The sequence below is a fragment of the Hyla sarda genome, chromosome 4 (assembly GCF_029499605.1).
Source record: "Hyla sarda isolate aHylSar1 chromosome 4, aHylSar1.hap1, whole genome shotgun sequence".
NCBI classification, from domain to species: domain Eukaryota; kingdom Metazoa; phylum Chordata; class Amphibia; order Anura; family Hylidae; genus Hyla; species Hyla sarda.
Genome location: NC_079192.1, coordinates 316,212,370 through 316,234,161, shown reverse-complemented (window position 1 = coordinate 316,234,161; position 21,792 = coordinate 316,212,370). Strand labels below are relative to the sequence as shown.

The 21,792-nt window shown below is 40.1% G+C and overlaps 1 protein-coding gene across 2 annotated transcripts in view; it reads left to right on the top strand.

The window, feature by feature from the left end:
* The first annotated feature begins 2,326 nt into the window (after positions 1 to 2,326).
* SH3RF2 (SH3 domain containing ring finger 2) overlaps positions 2,327 to 21,792 on the top strand; it is a 145,578-nt gene continuing 126,112 nt past the window's right edge. The window contains exons 1-2 of one of the 2 annotated variants that reach the window (XM_056574887.1): positions 2,327 to 2,345; positions 14,437 to 14,867. In XM_056574887.1, the coding sequence (XP_056430862.1) occupies positions 14,490 to 14,867 (378 nt within the window). In that variant the 5' untranslated portion in view covers positions 2,327 to 2,345; positions 14,437 to 14,489. Of the gene's footprint in view, positions 2,346 to 13,999; positions 14,868 to 21,792 lie in introns of those variants that run through there. The other variant, XM_056574888.1, reaches the window with a different exon arrangement.

Below are 21,792 nucleotides of genomic sequence, written 5' to 3'. Positions count from 1 at the left end.
CCCGGGCGGTGAGTTTGGGATCATTGTCATGCTGAAAGACCCAGCCATGTGTTGCCTTCAATGCCCTTGCTGATGGAAGGAGGTTTTCACTAAAATTCTCACGATACATGGCCCCATTCAGTCTTTCCTTTACACGGATCAGTCATCCTGGTCCCTTTGCAGAAAGACAGCCCTAAAGCATGATGTTTCCACCCCATGCTTCACAGTAGATATGGTGATCTTTGGATGCAACTCAGCATTCTTTCTCCTCCAAAAACGAGTTGAGTTTTTACCAAAAAGTTCTACTTTGGTTTCATCTGACCATATGACATTCTCCCAATACTCCTCTGGATCATCCAAATGCTCTCTAGCAAACTTCAGACGGGCCCGGACATATACAGGCTTAAGCAGGGGGACACGTCTGGCACTGCATGATTTGAGTCCCTGGCGGCGTAGTGTGTTACTGATGGTAGCCTTTGTTACTTTGGTCCCAGCTCTCTGCAGGTCATTCACTAGGTCACTAGGTCACTAGGTCCCCCCCCCCCCCCCCCCGTGTGGTTTTGGGATATTTGCTCACCGTTCTTGTGATAATTTTGACACCACAGGGCAAGATTTTGCGTGGAGCCCCAGATCGAGGGAGATTATCAGTGGTCTTGTATTTCTTCCACTTTCTAATAATTGCTCCCACAGTTGATTTCTTCATACCAAGCTGCTTGCCTAGTGCAGATTCAGTCTTCCCAGCCTGGTGCAGGTCTACAATTTTGTTTCTGGTGTCCTTCTACAGCTCTTTGGTCTTGGCCATAGTGGAGTTTGGAGTGTGACTGTTTGAGGTTGTGGACAGGTGTCTTTTATACTGATAACAAGTTCAAACATGTGCCATTAATACAGGCAATGAGGGAGGATAGATGAAACTCTTAAAGAAGAAGTTACAGGTTTATGAGAGCCAGAAATCTTGCTTATTTGTAGGTGACCAAATATTTATTTTCCACCATAATAAATTCTTTAAAAAATTTAATTTTATGGATTTTTTTTCTTATTATGTCTCTTATAGTTGAGGTATACCTATGATGAAAATTGCAGGCCTCTCTCATCTTTTTAAGTGGGAGAACTTGCACAATTGGTGGCTGACTAAATACTTTTTTCACACTTTTTCACACTGGTGTGATGCTGTGCGGCGTCCATTGCTGCCGTGGTGCTGTGTCTGTGGGGAGGTGCGGCCCAGGGACTGGTTTGAGTGGCTTTGGGGCTGCTCTGCCAGAGGGTCATTCCCCCTGTGGTCACTGGTATTGTGGCAGTGGTGGTCGCTGCCAAGTGCTACGCCATTTTATGCTAGGGATGTTAGGGACCCACTCTAAATAGGTCGCCTTTACATGGCGAGTGGGCTTGTACCTTTTGATCAAAAGGTATACTAACAACCTGTTAGTTTTTGAATTTATGCTGAGAAGCAATTAGATCAAAAAACAAAATGTAGATGTGCGACCATGTCTGTTTTCTCTACTTGAATTCACATATTATGGATCCATATTTCCATTATTTCCTCACTGTAGTTTCCATTCCTGGTTTTGGCTTTCAAACTAGAGGACTGCAATGAGATTGGGATCCAGCAGGTCCCGCAGGACCTGATATAAAACTTGCGGGAACTGGAGGTTTTTAGTCTTGAGTGGGCAGAAGTGGGTGGTCAAAGAACATACAGTGGGTCTTGCAAACCATTCTATCCCTGCAAAAGCTGTGATGGAATGTTAGATTTTTTTTACAAGCATCTTTAAATAGTTTTTCATTAGTGGTTTAGTCAGGTATGCTTCGGTGACTTTACAAAATGGTGTTTCAATCAGGTGTGCATCTGTGATATCACAAGTTTGTTTCCATCAGGTGAGCTACAGTACTATGACATCTTGAGAGGTTTTCAGTCACATAAGCTGTTGTGACATCCCAAGTGATTTAGTTTGGTAACTGCTTTTATATTACAAATAAGTCTTTATTAGGTAGGCTGCTGTGACACCACAAGTGAGAGTCTGTCGGGTATGCACCGGTGACATCACAAGTGGGTTTCATTTTTGTGAGCTGCTATGTAGTGTTGAGCGGCATAGGCCATATTCGAATTCGCGAATATTCGCGAATATATGGACGAATATTCGTCATATATTCGCGAATATTCGCGAATAATATTCGAATTGCGAATATTCGCGAGCAACACTACTGCTATGATATCATAAGTGGGTTTTAATCATGTTTTGATATTACGAGAGTGGTTTTCTAGATCTTCTGTCAGAAACATTGTTCATCAAGGAAGATGTCTATTTGAAACGGCCGGCAAGGAAGACCGAGGAAAGCAATGGGGGTGCAGCAGAGTAACAAATACATTTTTGGTATAGAATTTCAGATTTCTGGAAAAATGTACCCAACATTGGAAGACAACAATTATATAAACACCTCTGTATACATTTAAATGCTGTTGTACCTTGTAACACATGATTCAACTAAGTTTCTATGGACATGAGAGCCTCTACCACCAAAGCCTCTGCCAAGAAGTTCAAACCTATACTACTCTGACTGAGTTTTAATAATACTTTAAACGCTGACCTTTTATACAAGCAAAAAGTGAATGCAACAAAATGCAACCAATCTAAAGACAGCACTGAGAGAATACTAAAAATTAAACAAAGCTGGTACTCCGGTAGAAAACATTTTATTCAAATCAACTGGTGCTAGATTTGTAAATGACTTCTTTAAAAAAATTTTAATCCTTCCAGTACTTGTCAGCTGCTGTATGCCCCAGAGAAGGTTGTAAAGTTCTTTTTATTCTGATCACAGTGCTCTCTGCTGACACCTCTGTCAATGCCAGGAACCGTCCAGAGTTGGAGCAAATCCCCATAGCAAACCTATCCTGCTCTGGGCAGTTCCTGAGACAGACAGAGGTGTCAGCAGAGGGCACTGAGGTCAGACTAAAAAGAACTTCACTACCTCCTCTGGGGCATACAGCAGCTGATAAGTACTGGAAGGATTAATATTTTTAATAGAAGTAATTTACAAATCTGTTTATATTTCTGGGACCAGTTGATTTAAAATAAATAAATAAAACATTGTAACGTTTACTCTGTTCATCATACTGGATCACTAGCATAATAGTTTAATAGTTCAGATATTTTCACACACTGAGATACCAAATATGTAAATTTATTTAATTTTTTTTACCTTTTCTTTTTTAAGATGGGAAAAGGGGGGAATTACATTTTTTACTTACTTCTATTAAAACTTTTTTTTTTACACACTTTTAATCCCCAAAGAGGAATATTTTTTGCATATATTTTTTTTAAAAACCAAAGGAAAAAAAACACCTTAAAGAAAATGTGAGAAGAGTCCTGTGGAAATCCTCTCTTCCATAAGAGCTTGAGTTCGGTCAAAACTTTGCTAAAAGTTCAGTCCGGCTATATCTCTTACTTCAGGTGGTTTGGCTCAACAGAACCAGCTAAAATAACATCAGCCACATGGCAAAAAGGAGAAGGAGAAAAGGCTAAGTTTCCACTTGTTTATTTTTCTGGCAGTTTTTGGAAAACTGTCACTGCCATTTTTGAGCCAAAGCCAGAAATGTATTCAAAAGGAATAGGACATATAAAGGAAGGACTTACACTTCTCTTTCCTTATGGATCCACTTCTGACTATAGCTCAAAAACTGCAGTGGCAGTTTGCCAAAAACTGCCAGAAAAAAACCAAGTGAAAACATATCCAAAGAGTCACATGACCCCAGGGAATCCCATAATGCTCTCCCGCCAATCAGGTTCTCTATTGGTAAATCGGATGCCTGTTGTGTAGTGCGTCACTGAAAATTACTTTGACTATAATGAACAAATATATCTATTGCTACATAAGGAAAAGTGCTAAAAAAGTTTTTACTATGTGAAACTATATGATCTAAGCAGTTGTAAGGGTATGCTGGGAGTTGTTGTTTCACTAATCATAACTGCAGAACTGCCTTTCTTTAGGGAGCGCATCAGAATCGGGTTCCAAGCCCCCTTTTTAGGGGGGGGGGGTAGAGAACAAAGCACAAACTAGGGGAAATTGCCCCCTGTAACGACACCATAGTTGAACCCCCAAAAAATAAAGTGAATCATCTACCCCTTTCAATGTCTACAGATGTCCTGGACTCCATACCCAAATAAGTGCTCTCTGTAATTGGCAAAAATGATGGTATAATTTCTTTGTCTTATACATAGCATGGCATTTCAATTACAATAAAGAAAGCTGACAATACTGGCACAAAGAGAGCACATAGTGATCATTGCAGCCAGTGCACAGTATTCTGCAGGATACCTACACTGGCACATATAGAAGCTGTCACTACAAAAGAACTATAGCGCAAGCACTTGCAGGAGCAGTCTGGGGGCTTCCTGATCATCTGCACACACAGCAGTCTGTGTATACACAAGCTAGAAAGTTTTTGCAGAAGTTAGGGAGGACAAGTGTGACCAGAGCTATCTCCCAGCTGCAGTTTTCCCTGTACAGCCTGGAAGATGTGGCAGGCTTCTGCAGGACATCCTCTGCTTTCAATGCCTGCCAGGAATTTCTGCTCTTAGCTCAGGCCTTTCTCTTCTCAGTCAATATAGGCCAGCACAGGCAGTAGAACTGCTGGATATTTGCCACTTGGCTGGTCTAAAAGTACACTCCACCTTTTCTCAGCTGTGTCCTTTATATGAGTGACATCACAGATGGAGGAGGGCCAACATTGTGGACATTGGTTTTGTCATGTGGGTGAACTGGTACAAAGCATGCACTTCTCACCAGTTCCTGCAAACGGGTGAGAACTAGCTGAATGCCACCCCTGAATATAGAACTATGAAAACCTATGCACATAGCTTTAGCAACCATTTTAGAGATAGCAGTTGTTAGGTGAAGATCTCTGTAGGGGACACTAAGCAGTGAACAGCACAGTAGGACCACCCATATATAAAATAGTAGTAAGGCATCTTGTTCTTGCAAGTTTTAGTTGGAAATTAAGTGTGACAGTTTTTTTTTTAATTTGTTGATGTTTTACACTTACTGTGAAGAAGCCAGGCATAGAGTCACTTTTGTGCACTCTCTGGAATGTCAATCCTGTTGCTACTCCCCAAAATGGGAATCATTTTTCACAGCTTGTTAAAAGCCATTGCTTCTTCACTTTCCAGACACAAAACCTGTTGTTACTCCCAAAAAAGGATCTTCTTTTGATACCTCTGGGTGCATATAAACACCAGCAGGATACATTTTTGTACACAAAATTTTAAAAAGCAGTTACCAACAGACACCATCTGTTTACCCATAGTCATACATGTTGTCATAACTTTAGAATTACCTTTGCTTAACCCCTTAAGACACAGCCCATTTTGGCCTTAAGGACAAAGCCAGTTTCATTTTTGAGTTTTTCATTTTTTTTTCCTCCTTGCTTTCTAAAATCCATAACTTTTTTATTTTTCCATCCACAGACCAATATGAGGGCTTGATTTTTGCAAGACCAATTGTACTTTGTAATGCTACCTTTTTATTTTACCAAAATATGTACTTTACGGTAAAAATGACATGTTCTTTTTATTTGGTGGGTCAATGCGATTAAAATGATTACATGCTTTACTATTGTTGTACTACTTAAAAAAAAATCTGACTTTTTAAACAAATATTAGTATGTTTTAAATCGCTTCATTCTGGCCCCTCTAATCTCATTGCATAGGTATAGCACTGATCGGTATTATCGGTGATCTACTTCTCTGGTTGGCTGAACGGCAGACCAGAGAAGGAGACCCGGTGATGACTGCTGGAGCAGATGAAGGGACCTCCGTCTGCCATCTTGGCTAATCTGATCCTCACAGCCATGCGGCAGGCAATCACATCAGCTATTAGAAGCCACGCACTGCTGGAATCTGTATTGATCACTACATCAGAGGGGTAATTGGCGGACATCAGTGTGATGACACAGCAACTTACCTGTATATAATCAGTTTGTGATGTCACCAAAGCATGCCAAAATAAAACTTACTTGTGATGTCACAGCAGCTTACTTAACCAAACCCCACCTTTGATGTCACAGCAGTCCATTAACTGAAACTCTCCTATGATGTCACAGCAACTCACAAAACTGAAACTAACTTGTGATGTCACAGCAACTTACCTGTATAAAATCCATTTGTGATGTCCCTAAAGAATGCTGAAATAAAAATCACTTGTAATGTCACAACAGCTTACTTAAAGGCGTTAAATGGCTTTACATTTTTTTATATATTGAGCCCTGGCCCCTGTGGTCTTCCTGGTTCTTGGGCCCAAGATGTCATCCTGCCACTTAGCCAACCGCTGAATGAGGTAGGACATCAGTGCGCCCAGTGGCAGTCTGACGTGTCAACCGTCAACAATAAAGAGGACCACATTAGAGGACACGGCTGTGATACCGGATACACCAGGATGAGGCAAGAAGTAAGTCTGGGTGTTTTTCTTCTTTTTTCCAGCAGCTGGACATTTTATTTATCTATTTATTTATGTTTAAAGCCACATTACCTTTTTAACTGTTAAACTATAACTCACTTGTGATGTCACAGCTGCATTGGTGACAGAATCTCTCTTGTGATGGCACAGCAGCTTGCTGTACCAGAATATAACTCATTTGTGATGTCACCAAAGCATGCTGAAATAAAACTCTATAATGATGTCACAGCAGCTTACTGGACTGAAACCCACGTGTGATGTTGCAGTAAAAGAAACTCATGTGTGATGTCACTGACTCAGACCTGACTGATCTCACAGCAAAGCAACATACCTGATATGAACCCACTTGTGATGTCACAGTAACTTAGCAGATGTTAGTAGCAGTAGTAGTAGTAGTGGTAGTATTAGATTTACACAGTGTTATATTAATATAATTTGATTCTTTATGTAAGTTGCCGTAATTATAAGCCATGAATGATGATGGGATTTCTGGGCTACAGAACAGTACATTGCTAGGACATGTTTTATTGTGAATGGTACACAAAGAATCTAAGAAATCCTCATATCTAAAACTTAGGTGACTGTGCTGATACTAATAGGAACCGATCCAAGTTTCTCAACTTCCTCTGGGAGTCACGCCAATTATGTAGAAAAGCAATGCAAGAGTTAAAAGGGCTGTGCATGTTGGTAGTTTCAAAGTAAGTTGAAGTTTCATTGCAGCCGCAGCTCCGGGAGCGAAACAGGTTTATCCCCTGAGATCTTACCTGTTGAAAAGGAAAGGTCAGTCACTACAAAGATTCTAGTTTGGGGATCTTATTAGGATCTTCCTATTGTAATTCACACTCAAAAAATGTATTTTCGGTTTTTAATTTTGCACATGATAAACCTGGGTAGGATGTATTTTCTTGAAATGAGATTTTATTGTTTAGGCTTCTTCTCCTTACATTGAATTTAGATGCTGCGGCACAAAACTTTTGATAATATACAATTAGAATCAAACAATAGTCCAAAATTATGGGATTATTGCAATAAGACACAATGTAGATGAAATGGAAATGAAACCATAGTCAATAAAAGCAAAGGATTAGCTATTGTAAACATCTATGTCAGTTCTAAATCAACAGGGGTCTTAAGTAAACAAACAGTTAAGCGAGAAGGCAACATACATATTGATACACGTCAACCAACCATCAAGCCGTGCCGACAAGATAAGCAGTCAGATATCATGATTCTACATTTAGTGGGAAAATAATAGAAGAATGATCGTCATTGATTATTCTCATAAGATCACAATTATTTCATGCCTACTAAGAAATTTTCTTTCCAAGCCATATTTATATAGATAAACAGCTTAATATATTCTATCTCAAGGTCCAAACCTAAACTTCTTAATCATTTTGTTTCCATAGTTGTATAGCCTACAGATCTCTTCTCAGAATAATGTGTTGCGTTTTGGAGTGATGTTGTGTAAATTACATTGGATACCATATGTAGTTTCTATGGCCATCTATAAACTGCCTAGAGGTCAGTGGCCCTTGATTAAGATCCCAGTGCTGAACAGGGGCCCCAACCTTGGGCTCTCCATCTGCTGCAAAACGGTCAGGTTGCACTGTCAGCCTAGGACAGCTGATCTAAACTAAAACATTGCGAGAATGAAACTATAAATATTTTGCTATGGTTTATCTTCTCTTCGATATGTTTTATTTCCACTGTTGCTCATTGACAGATTTTTGCTTCTAGCTGTCAATGTCAATTACTCCCAAAATAAGGTCATAGTAATTATTAATAGGAGTTGTATATAGTCAACTTCTATCCTTGAAAAAGAACCCCTGGGCCGATCCAGAGATTTCCATCATCCTTATCCCAGTTTAGGTGAGAGGCACTTTTAGACTCGATGTACTCTTTAACCCACTTAGTGGGAGAGGGTAACACATTAGACACCATTCTGCGGTCTTGTTGTTCTTTTCTTTTAACCTATTAACGTCCAATCCTATTTACTAACCTTCTGGATTCTAATGATCTAACAAGAAAAGTTGATCATTAAAGGAACAACATAGAAGTCCCCTATTCAGGATCTTCCCCTATGAGCCTACCAGCTTTCACTAAGTTGCTTATTTGAATTACTACCATTCGGTGCTACAATGCACCACAGGCTCATATGCAGCTATAAGCTGTTGATGTTTAAATTCGGCAATTGTGGTGGTCTATAAATATGTTCACTCAGCGGAATGTCCGTTTGGAATTTTGCTGGAATATTCTGCATGGACATTCCATTGCAGCAGAGTCCCATTGATTTCTGAATGGTCCTAGTGCCATCTGGGACTTTCAAATGTGCAGAATGTCTGCCCGGGCGGACATTTTGCCCATTTTACTAATGTGTGAACATACCCTGGAAGTTTTTTTTCCTTTTCTGTGTTTTCTTCAAGCAAATAATTCTGATAACTGCAGATATCTTGAGGTGCCTCCATAATGACCCAATATATAAATTGAATGCAAATAGGCATGTTAATGGGCAGCTTAGGCAATGGTAAAATGCTAAAATCTAATTATTTGGGTGCGTCATACTCTCGGTCAAGTAGGTCAACAATGAATGCTCCAAAGGTGCAGCATTCCTATGTCCATGCCTATTGTAGAACCTTATGTCTGTCACATGGAATTGAAGAATTGTGGCACAATATCTGACATGTCTATGGTCTGGTTTATATTGTACAAAGAGACAGAGATTGGACTCATAAAATTGCAAAAATAAAAGCAATGTAAACACTGGCTTCATGTCTCATTTGGGCATTTACGCAGTGGATATACTATGTGACAATGCCATTGTTTAGAGTGTTTGCAATGTACAGATATTCTTGCATGTACTAGGCAGGGTACTTCCAGCTGTTGCAACTATGACTCCCAGCATGACCAGACAGCCAACGGCTGTCTAGGCATGCTGGGAGTTGTAGTTTTGCTAAATCTGCCACGGAAATTCTGATTCTCAGAAACGTATTGCCGTCTATGGAGATGTCGCATTTCCGAGTGGTCCAAGTACTGGATATTTCGCTGTGTGAACATACCCTACCCAAAAGACTGGAAGGATTAAAGGATGTTGTATTACCAGTAAATGGAACTCTGTGCTGCAGATCTTCATCCAGAATATAATTTTATGTGTATATATTCTATGTGTATTCATTTATCATTGTTTTGCACCAGCTTATTGGCGCACAGTTGTTGCACATTTTTGCTCGATGTTACGCTAATTGCTCAAAAAATGATAAAGGGGGGGGTTGCCTAAAACTTAACTTTTAATACCTATCAATAAGATACACCAAAATGATATAGTGCACAAAAGACCCCAACCAGATCAATACAAACATAGCCGGTTAAAAACCAAGTGCAATTCAGTCTTAAGCATATTAGTAGAAGTATGCAGCCAACCCTAAGGAAGCCAATCAAAATTGGCAGAAACGTGTTGGGATTTATAAATTGTTGGGAGTTGTGGTTGGCTGCATACTTCTACCAATATGCTTAAATGGGCACTCTCATTAAAACTGATTTTTGCTATCGCACTCCTTATGGTAAATGAAAAATATTTCTAATATACTTTGTTTAAAAAAATGAAGTTTTCTATGTTTTATTTGTGCTTAAAAAAGCTCAAGAGCACATTTTCCCCCAACTCATACACAGACTTTGGACGAAAGTCCGAACACAGGAAGTGCCGCCTGTAGTGCTGAGGGGGGGGGGGGGGGGGCGGCAGTCCAGGCAACAGGATATGGCAGTTATGTGTGAGACGAGCTATGATTGGATGAGGCTCGACACCCCCCCCCCCCCCCTCAGCACTCCAGGCGGCACTTCCTGTGTTCGGACTACTTTGGTCCAAACTCTGTGTATGAGTTGGGGGAAAATGTGCTCTTGAGCTTTTTTAAGCACAAATAAAACATAGAAAACTTCATTTTTTTTAAACAAAGTACCGTATATTAGAAATATTTTTCATTTACCATAAGGAGTGCAATAGCAAAAATTTGTTTTAATGAGAGTGACCCTTTAAGACTGAATTACACTTCGTTTTTAACCGGCTATGTTTGTATTGCTCTGGTTGTGTTCTTTTGTGCACTATATCATTTTGGTGTATCTTATTGATAGGTATTAAAAGTTAAGTTTTAGGCACCTCCCCCCCCCCCCCCCCCTTTTATCATTTTTTCATAAAATCTTTTTGCATCTCCTATGCTGGGAGGTCTGAATCATCAGCAAGTTTGTCTGTGTTGCTCCAAAATTCGCAACATTAATATTGCACAGTGAACACTCTCTCTTCCCCCAAAAAAATACAAAAAATAAAATAAACAAAAAAACAACTAAAAAAGAATTATCCCTCATACTGCTGTATCAACAAGTAAAGAAATTCTGCCTTTTGGAATGCATGAATGAAATAAATAAGTCCCATTAGGTCATTAAGCGGTTAAACAAAGCCATCTGTTTTTGCTTGTTGCTGTTGTTTTAATGATTTGTGGCACATGTAAACATTCCTATGAGGTGTGGCATCAAGTTAATTGTTTGCAATACCCAACTAGTTATAGTGTAGATCTAACTTGTAGCAGATAAATGAAACATCTTTGGTTCCTCAATTCATAGATGTTGTGTGCATAAAGGCCCCACATACATTACCGAGAACACCTCCAAAACTGGCAAACTATCTTATGCTTATAGAACGTACAGTCCTCAAATTATCCTTAAATCCTTATTATAGGAACCTAATCCACAATGGAGTATTAGTACTGAATATTAAATAGTTAATATGGCCAATTATAATATAAATAGCCAAATTATAGAAATCCTATGTTAATGGAGGTCTCCTGACTCCCGAAGTTCTCAAAGGGAATAGGCTATTGTTGGAGGTTTACTGTTGTGGTTTATTCCTTTTTGGCCATTGAAAACGAATGCATGTGTATGGGGGTCGGAGGAATAGCTGTCAGCCAAATGCTTAAAGGGGTATTTTAAGCATTTTGTTCCAAACGCTTGGAGGGGGCAGCAGGGTCGTGATGTCATGACCATGCCCCTCCTGACACCACGCCCCCTCAATGCAAGTCTATGGAAGGTAGGCCATCACGACCCCTTCCATAGACTTGCATTTAGGGGGTGTGGCAGGATGTCACGAGGGGTGTGGCAGTGATATCACGACCCCACCGCCCGCACCCAGCATTCTTAATGAACGCCGGGTGCTGCACAGATATTGGGACCCCCGAGATCAGACATCATATAAGATAATGGCCCTCATTTATAAGTTTTAATTAGTGTGAATGTTGTTTCAGACTTGCATGATTTCTCTTTAATTACTATGGGGATTCACAGGTCTGGAAATTTATTTTAGCTTTTTCTTGGTGGGAATTTCCAGCCATTTGTTCTGTGAATTTCTGTGAACTCAATAGTAAATAGGTCAGGTTGTGAGAACACTCCTCTTTCTTGGCCAACCATGCCCCTTTTCTGACTGACAACGCCCCTTTTTGGAAATTGTAGGTTCATTTTGGCAAGTTGCACCACAAATTCTGACGCATACAGAATTTGTGGTGCAATGCAACAAACTGTGCCGCACTGTGCTACATTTTGACGCACAACCTGACATCAGGGCCAATGTGTAAAAATGTTTGTTCCTGTTAGCCCCAAAGATGATGGGCTCTCGAGGAGTTGTATCAAAACCTGTGTAGGGGGAGAGTAGGGCAGTTGCCCAAAGCAACCAATCAGATCGCTTCTTTAAAAGAAGAAGCAATCTGATTGGTTGTTATAGGAAACTGCCCTAGTCTTCCTCCACACAGGCTTTGATAAATATCCCCAAGACTTTGACCAAGAAGAGTATTGCCCCTATTTATCTAACTGTGTGAGAGAAAAAGGGGAGGGATTTTTCCACAGCAACCAATCACAGCTCAGCTAACGAGCTCTGGTAAAGTGAAAGCTGAGCTGTGATTGGTTGTTATGGGAAAATCCCTCCACTTTTCTCTCTCACACAGTTTGATAAATCTGGGCCATACCGCAAGAACTGATTTTAGTTTCAAAATTTAATTCCTCAAAATGATTATGCCTTGTGTGTACATGGGATAGCATTCATGGTAGGAATAAAGGGAGACTTGGTTAGACATAAGAATATGACTAGCATGAATAACAAACTATTGATAGTTCGATTTTTGGGTAGTTTATACATTGTTTTATATGTTTAACTTTACTGGGTCTCAGGAAAGCAAGTCGGTTATTATATCTCTTTATTAAGGAGATCCCTTTGACTATTGCTATGTACATAATAATAGACCCCATTCACATCACATTTTTGGGGTACAATGCTGGTGTACCGGCAAAAAAGTATTATGATATATACCGAAACATTCCTATTGAACCTAGTATTTTTAATCTATTTCCTGCAGAATTTTAAAGAGTCCTCATAAAAGACAGTGGAGGAAATGTTATTAATTTCAGTCAGGACCATAAGATGTCCTTCCTTTCTCCACTGTCTTCTATAAGCTGTCCTCTGGATTCAGCTGCATCTTCATGCTCACTTGTGGACTCATGGCTGGATATCATCTGTGACCGGGACCCAGGCTACATTCTGTAAATGCATAAAATGTATGCCTTTTTCGGTGTTAAGCTTGTAGTGTGACCACTGAAGGTGAGTTGAACCTGTCCTGTGATTTACAAAAATCATTCACCTAGGCACATAGGGGGGGATTCATCAATCTATATAGAGTAATTTTAGGTGTATTTTCTTGCGCAAAATCTTGCGCAAGGATATTTCCTGCGTTCTTTTTGTGCGTCTTTTTTGGTGGAACTTTTTCTAAAGATGTCGTTTTTCCTGTAGACATGAATTTACTAACTACGTCTTTTCTTTTTTGCGCACAAAAAGAACGCAAGTGTAATTTTTTTGTGCAAATATACACCAGCTCTAAGCACACGTACAAGTCTGCCTTATATTTTCTTTCAAGAGCTCAGATGGGCTGGATTCTATTACTGCACATGATTCACAGAGACCCGTGCGCAAGTTTAGTAAATTTTGCGCAGCTAAATGACAAATACATGCAGCAGAAAGGGGTAAAAAAAAGCTCTACCATACACTGATGTTGATTAACCCCCCCCCCCCCCTCATAGGGCACACTTGTCTTTCTGCCAGTTTTCCCTTTATGCTAATCCTTTGCAGCCCTCATTTTGCATGATATTCAGAAAATAGACTAAACATAATAACAAACTACATTCGGTCTGTTAAAGTAAATTTGAGCTCCATGTATGCATCATAATACCTGGTGTCTTGAAGTATACTGATGTTCCCCAAAATGTAATGTGAATGGGGCCTTAAATACACATGCAAACCCATTAGTGTACATTAAAGAAGGGGGGGGGGGGGCATAGCATATATTGAAATGAGCCTCCTATTATGGCTCCCCCTTTCCCACCCGAGTCAATGTTTATTTCCCCTTCCTTTGTATTTCCCCATTGGTCAATACAACCATCTATTTATTTGCTGGCAGTGCAGTGCCCTGGAGAAAAAGGCCCCCTCTCTCCAAGTGCCACTTAGCAGCCGCATGGTCTGCCACTATTGTGTTGTGTTTTGTACTGTATAAACTTTATTAATTCTTTACGAATAGGAAAAAATGAAACAACGTAACTTATTCCTTGCAGTTAGGATGTGTCTAAACAGAAGCCTTGTAGTTGAATGCACAAGGGTAATAGCCATAGTCACCATGAGCAGAGGCTAGGATGAGGGGTCAGTGCTTCTTGAATCATCCTGTTAGCATCAGCTACCTGTTACAGCAACGCAACTTAGACCCTGACAGGCAGATGATGAGAAAGCAGCATTTTATAGCTCCCATTGTATTTGTGAATCACAAATGACTCACTTAGAACTGAGCTGTAAAAGTAAGGTGCACATCTGCAACTGTCTTGTGAGGCATTGCTGTGTAATGTCTGTGGGAAAGCAAAATGCTCTGAGGCTTGAAAATCCATCGACTGGTCTGCATTGAGCCTGCACATTTATATCTTAACTTTTTCCTTTTCCAGTGGGACGATCATGTGGACGTAATCTTCTGGTTCCAAATAACATCCTTGGAAACATGGATGAATTAGTTGTCCTTGACCTACTGAACTGTCCAGTCTGTTTGGGAAAATTGAATGCCACTGCCAAGGTGTTGCCATGCCAGCATACCTTCTGTCAGCCATGCTTACAGCGGATATTGAAAGCCCGGAAAGAGCTGAGATGTCCAGAATGCAGAACCCCAGTATACTGCAGCATAGAGGAGCTACCGGCAAACTTGCTCTTGGTCCGTCTTCTGGAAGGCATAAAGAGTGGGCAAGGCCTGGTGAGAAAGAACTCCTTTCAACGAGTGGGAGGACTGTTTACCCAGGATTCTTTTCGGAAGGGTCGAGAACAGAAGACAAATCATGAATCTTCTTATAGACTGTTTCCAAAGACAAGAATGCCTACAGAAGGGGTAAGGCACTAATAATTCACCATATATGTACTTTATTATATGTACTGTGTTTGTGTGTAAGATATGACTAAGGCTATAAAGGAATTTTCTGCTCGGGCACTGTGCATCTCTATCTATGTTGTTAAGCATATCTGTGTAGGTTTTCCTTCCATATGCAGTTATCTTCCTGTTGTGTATGCTGGCATACAAGATCAATCATTTCTACATTGACACTTTTTTCTTTCCAAAGAGTTTAGGCAATGTCTGATGTGAAAATGTGCCAGACTATGTTTGATTTGGCCCATACTTTAGAGAAACCATTGTATTAAATGGTATTACGTTTTTTTACATGTCTGTGCTTGGAAGGTGAAGTCACCTGAATGTGCAGGGAATATTTGTTTAAACATCAACTAGAATCTTATGAGAATGGGCTGAAATGTTTTTTGTTTTTTTACTTCCCTAATAAGAACAGTAGAATGTTATGTTCATGAACCACAATTTATTACCACACTGTACCTCTGTGAGATAAACCTGAACCAATGGGGGTCTTTGGGGCCTTCCCTAGGTTGTGTTGCAAATGCTAAGTTGTGCCCTGAATGCAAACTTGACAACAGTCCCAATTTTAGCAGGGCAGTCCCATAAACTGGACCTACTAAGAGTTTGGTTCACTGAAGCACTGACCAAAAATGGGCATTTAAGGAAATTTTAGGGACATTCCAAGACATCAGTTGAATGGGGCTTAAACATGCTATTTTTGTCATATTAAATGTTGATAAGCATGTAAATGGAAGCATAGACAAGGAAGGATCGGACCACACTACAGGATGAGTGAGCGGGGCATAGTCCCCATATGACTATATCATTACACCTCTCCTAGGATTACATGGCAGAGCATTATCACACTGCTTGCTATAACCTCTTACATCTGAGAACACAGCACTGTTTTGGAACTGTACAGAGTACTTTTCTCCACAGGAATACAATAAGTACAAATTGCTACATATTAGCACCCTATATCTACTACTGAACTATTGGAGCTGTATCTAGTAATCCCCCCGCACACACACAGGAATACAATTAGTGCAACTGCTACACACGTAGCATCTCTAGACTTTCTTTATTTGGCACCAAATGCCCATTTCCTTTACAGGTTGCCACACAAGGAATAAGCACTTTTTTAAAACTATCTGGATATTTCTAAATTATATTGTTTTTGTACCATGCTTATTTTTGTTTTTTTAAAGGGGACATGTTTTTACATTTTTATAGTTTTTTATAGTGTGCCATTTGTACTTGTAGTGTAACATCATTATATAGTATATAAGTCTATTTGGGAATTTGGCCACAGTCCATCTACCCACTAACCCATCCTATAGTTTATAATAATCTTTACCCCCTTTCTTAGTGGCCAAGTGATCTCTTATTCCTCTTTCTTTTCTTTCATCTTCCCTCTCCTACCCACATCCTTCTACCCATTCCCACCCTTCCATTTACCTTCCCCCCACCACACACATCCCACAAGAGAGAACTTGAGGACTGTCACCCCTATGGTCCTTACACTAATTGTCTGTCTTTAGGCACTCTGGGTACAGTGCCCGGCAGTTAACCTCAGTACTCCCTATAGTAGTTGTGAGCTGCACCACCTCTCCACTTTTCTCTACTTTTAAAAAGCAGACTGACCTCTTGGGCATCTAACAGGTGCATGAGGTTAGTATTTATAGACATCCAGATAATAGATCTCTGATAGTAGATAACCAATGCCTTAGGTCAACGATGGGAATGCTTACTAAAAGATGAAGTGGAAACCAGTACCAGTTTGCTTGTTAGCATAAGGACTGATACATCCCTCAGCTCCAGTGAACTAATTCTTCTATAGAACTATTGCATGAACCATATCAATATAAAAAAAAGTCTATTAGGAAAATTAGTTTTAAATGGTGAGTACCCTATGGAAGTACAGTTTGGGTCCTAAACAGATAATATGTATCTGTATTAACACTGTAGATGCTTGCCTACCTTGTTAAGGTGACCTTCACCTGAAAGAATAAAGAGTAAAAAAAAAAAAAATATATATGTATATATATATATATACTTGTTTTGCTATTTATATCTGAAGCATTTGATCGACTTCAGCATTTCACTATTTCCAATTATGGATAGTATACATTTTAATGAAGTGAGATAAGTTTTTAATTCACTTGTAGGTTGACCTCTGGTTTTATTTACTTGTTGTATACCTAATTCTACTCCACTAGCAACATTAGCTAACTATTTAGTGTTGTTTTTATAAGGTTTTTATGGAAATAGGTGTATCGTTGTATAATGGTAACTGTGTGAGGATCTGTGAACTACTAATTTCCTTAAAGAGTACCTGTCATCAAACCATATTTTCTAAACTAACTCAGAATATGTTCCCAAACTACTCCTAACACCCTTCCTGCCATTTTTTTCCAAGCTTAAAAAGCTCTGTATCAAACCTTTTCCCTTGCTCACATTGTGTGAGCTCCTGGCAGGAGAAAGTGGGCGTTCCCCAGCCGATTCGATGTCACTGAAACCTGCGAAAGCTGTGCCTTGCCATGCCCCTGAGTTTTGTCTCCTGCCAGGCCGGAAGGAGACCAAACTAACTGTTAGACTTGCGTAGGGAACAGAACAGAGCCACCTAGTGGTTGTTTTTTCAATTACATTAAAAACATATAACGTTTGAGAATTTTAACAGTAAGTAAATAGCAAAGTGTCTTATTATTACATAAGGAACAATATATTAAAAGTTTAATTTGGTGACAGGTAATGTTTAAATTATTTTTCATCTTTCAGGGGAACATTCTGCCCTCTTTGCTATCTCTTTACCCACCCCTTTTATCTATATTTTTATTAGTTACTTTAAGAAAACACTCCCACTGAACTTTAGAGAGAACCTGATTTAGTTTGAATGTTTGTTGTTTAGTCTTTAGTAATTCAGTGGTTAAGGTCATTGTGAACAGTACAAGATTATCCATGAAATGTATTAATGAAATGACTAAATTTTTTATGGGTTATATCTCTATATAAATATATTCCTTTGAACATGATAAAAATGCTTCCTATGGATAGACATCCTTTGCACCATGAAAAAATCTGTTGCTTACTTACATCAGAAATGGTGCACATGGCTTCTATTTCAGTATGTGAAATGCCCCCCTTTTTTATTTTATTTTTTTTTATTTATTTTTTTACCTTAAGCAGATTTCGAAAATCCACCTTGAAAAAAGTCCTCTTCCTATAAACTATGGCATAGATTCCCAAGATAATGGGACAAACAAATGGAACAAAAGTGAAAATTTATAAAAGTATTTTCACAATAAATAAGATAAAATATGTGTAATTTCCATCACCAATAACCAAGACCATGGCCCTCATTTACTATTGCAAACCTGACATGTTTTGTTGGGTTGAGCGCCAGATTCTGGCACATTGCGCCAGAATTTGCGCCAGAATTGAAAAAAGCCAGACTAACTCTCCATTTTGCTAAGAAAACCGGGAAACAAGGCCGTGGTCGCCTGGAAAGGGGTGTGGTCACATAAAAGGGGCGTGTTCCTGACATTTTCACCAAAAAACTACATATTTACTAAGGTTTCCACAGAAAATGTGATGGATTTCAGCTGAGGAAAACCAGACAGATCAGAGCATGTGTAAAAAAAGCAAAATGCAGGGAAAGTGGAAAATGGAGGGAAACCTTAATAAATACAGTGGAAAATAAAATGTAGGGAATTAAAACCCACAAAGAAACCTACACAACACTCTTAGTAAATAAGGGCCAATTGGAGATTTCTCATAACCTGTCCAGAGGAAAAGTTGCCCAGTTGCCCATAGCAACCAATCAGCTTGCTTCTTTCATTTTGCATGGGCTTTGTTAAAAATAAAAAAAAGCAATCTGATTGGTTGCTATGGGCAACTGGGCAACTTTTCCTCTGGACAGGTTTTGCTAAATCTCCCCCTTTTGGCCCAGATTTACTAAAGCTGTTGCACCCGAATTTTGTTCTCAAGTGTCCCAGATAAACAGAATGCACCTAAGAAAGCAGAAACTGCACCTCACCCAAAATGGGGTGGGGCTTAGCACAGAAAGGGTGTGGTGTGGGTAGAAAGGGCATGGATTAAACTTCAACGTTATGGACCACAGTTTTAAACTAAAGCAAGCAAGGAAGAAAAAATAAAAAGCGATCTCAGCTTGGATCAGAAGTGAAGGTGGTTGGCATTTATCATGAAGCCTGCCCCTTTTAATAAATGCCAGCTAATGTCAGCTAGCCTGGCACAGCTGCCTTGCCCTTCCTTTTGTAAAGGTTGCACGCCATAAAAAAGTGTGTAACTGCCATATGCACTTTGGATTGTAAATGCAGACAAACGCTGTGCACTGTACACAAAAATATAGGCTTATTAGGGCCTCCTAAGGGTGTGTTCACATGTTCATTTTAATTGCAAATCTGAAACGGAGTAATCTCGGTCTTTCCTTGTCCCTCATTAATGATCTAGTCCTGCCTTTAAATTCAATAATTGCAATTAAAAACCTGAACTCAGCCTGAGTCTAACATAATTAATAATAATTGGTAATTAGAAGACATTTCTTTCTAAGGCTGTGTTCAGACATTGTGGCTTATTAACAGTACCAGAATGAGTTTCCTCATGGATTTTTGCAGCAAATTACTGTAATCACGGAAAAAAATGAGCATCTTACTGTGATTTGAAGAATTTGCATAATTGAAGTAAAACGCGCTAATTTCCCTGTGATTTCGGTAATTCGAGACAAAACTGCATCTGGTAATTAGTTGCGGTACTGATAATTAGCCGTAAGGTGTGAACACAGCTTTATTCAGTATTTGTATAAATTAAATGATGTGTGTGTCACAGGATACCAACATAGAACAACATTACTTGCCCTGCAGCAAAAACAAGTGCTGGGGCCATTTGCAGCTATATCAATCAAAACATTAAAGCTATGATTACTAAAATGCTCCCTTTCCCTTTGAGCTGAGCTAGATTGTAGAGCAGGGTTTCCCAACCAGGGTGCCTCCAGCTGTTGCAAAACTTCAACTCCCAGCATGCCCGGACAGCCAAAGGATGTCCATGCATGCTCGGAGTTGTAGTTTTGCAACAGCTGAGGCACCCTGGTTGGAAAACACTGGTGTAGTCATAGGGGGGAATTCATCAAGCTGTGCTTACGTACACTGTTTTCCATGGTGTAAGTGTTTCTTTGGCATACATAAGCAAAAACCAAGAAATGACTTCAGAACACTTTGTAACACCACCTCTTCTCCTCTGTGACTTTTTTGCTCTAAAGCCGCATTTGTGACAAAAATGTGCAATATATATGTGTTTATTTCAATTTTTGTTACCACTTTTTTTCCCCTAAATGTACTAAACCATTTCTTGTATGGTTTTTTTTCTCATTTCAGTTCCGTGTATACAAAGGACTACTTCGGACTATGGTGACCAGCATTTTTTCTTGACAGGCTTAGTAGTGGAAGCTGTCTAATAGACAGAATCCATTATTAAGCTGGGCTTAATGTTAGCCCCAAAAACAGCTAGCGCTAACCCCATATTATTATCCCAGTACCAACCGCCACATGGGTGGCGGGAAGAGCCAGTACCAACAGGCCCGGAGCATCAAAAAGGCTGGGGAGGGCCAGTAACAATGATCCTAGCTCACCCTGGTAATGTCAGGCTGTTGCTGCTTGGTTGGTATCGTGCTGAGAATGAAAATACGGGGAACCACACACATTTTTTGCATAAACAATTAAATAATAATAAAAAATGCATAGGGTTCCCGTATTTTCATTCTCAGCCAGATACCAACCAAGCAGCAACAGCCTGACGTTACCAGGGTGGGTTAGGACCATTGTTACTGGCCCTCCCCAGCCTAAATAACGCCAGCCTGTTACCGCCTAGGCCCAGGAGCCCCATTTTTAATGCTCCGGGCCTGTTGGTACCGGCTCTTCCTGCCACCCCTGTGGCATTGGTTATCAGGGTAATAATTGGAGGTTAGCGCTAGCTGTTTTTGGGGCTAATGCTAAGCCCAACTTATTAATGGATTCCGTCTATCAGACAACTTCCACTACTAAGCCTGTTAAGAAAACTAAAAAAAATAAAAACACAACACGTTTAAAAAAATGTTATTCCAATAAACACTCCCCCACAAGCCCTCATTAACAATTTTATTAATATTAAACAAAAAAAAAATGCTGGTCATCAACATAATCCACCGAATCAGAAGTCCTCTGCATACACGGATCTGAAATGAGAAGAAAAAGACACGGAAAATATGTTAATACATTTATGGTGCATCCAGCAGTTGCTAAACTACAACCCCCATCCCATGGCGGGAGTTTTCATTTAGCAACAGCGAGCCTACAGTTTAGCAACAGCTGGAGGCACCCTGTTCCTAAACTACAACTCCCATCATGGGAGTTGTAGTTTAGCAACAGCCAGGGTAGCCCGCTTATCTCCCATCCACCTGGCCCGCATGACTACAGCTCCCAGCATGTCCTCACTGTAAAGGCATGCTGGGAGTTATAGTTGTGAGGCGCGGGCTGGTGTGAAATGTGCGAGCGGGTAACAGGGAAGCTCGTCATCCACTCACACATCTCCCACCCGCCTGAGCTACATGACTACAACTCCCAGCATGCCCTTGCAGCAAGGACATACTGGGAGTTGTAGTTGTGTGGTGTGCGGGCGGCGGGTGATAGATGCAGGCAGGCAGTGGGGAGCGGAGCCGGCCGGGAACCATGAATATAATACTACGGCACTGTAATTTCATATTCATCGCCCGGAGCTGTAATTGGCCAAGGGGTCTCGGCCAATCACAGCTTCAGGAGGGAAAAATAAAACTACAGTGCCGTAGTTTCATATTCCTGTGAGCCGGCCGGGGAGCAGAGTGCTTGTCACCTGTGCGCACCACACAACTACAACTCCCAGC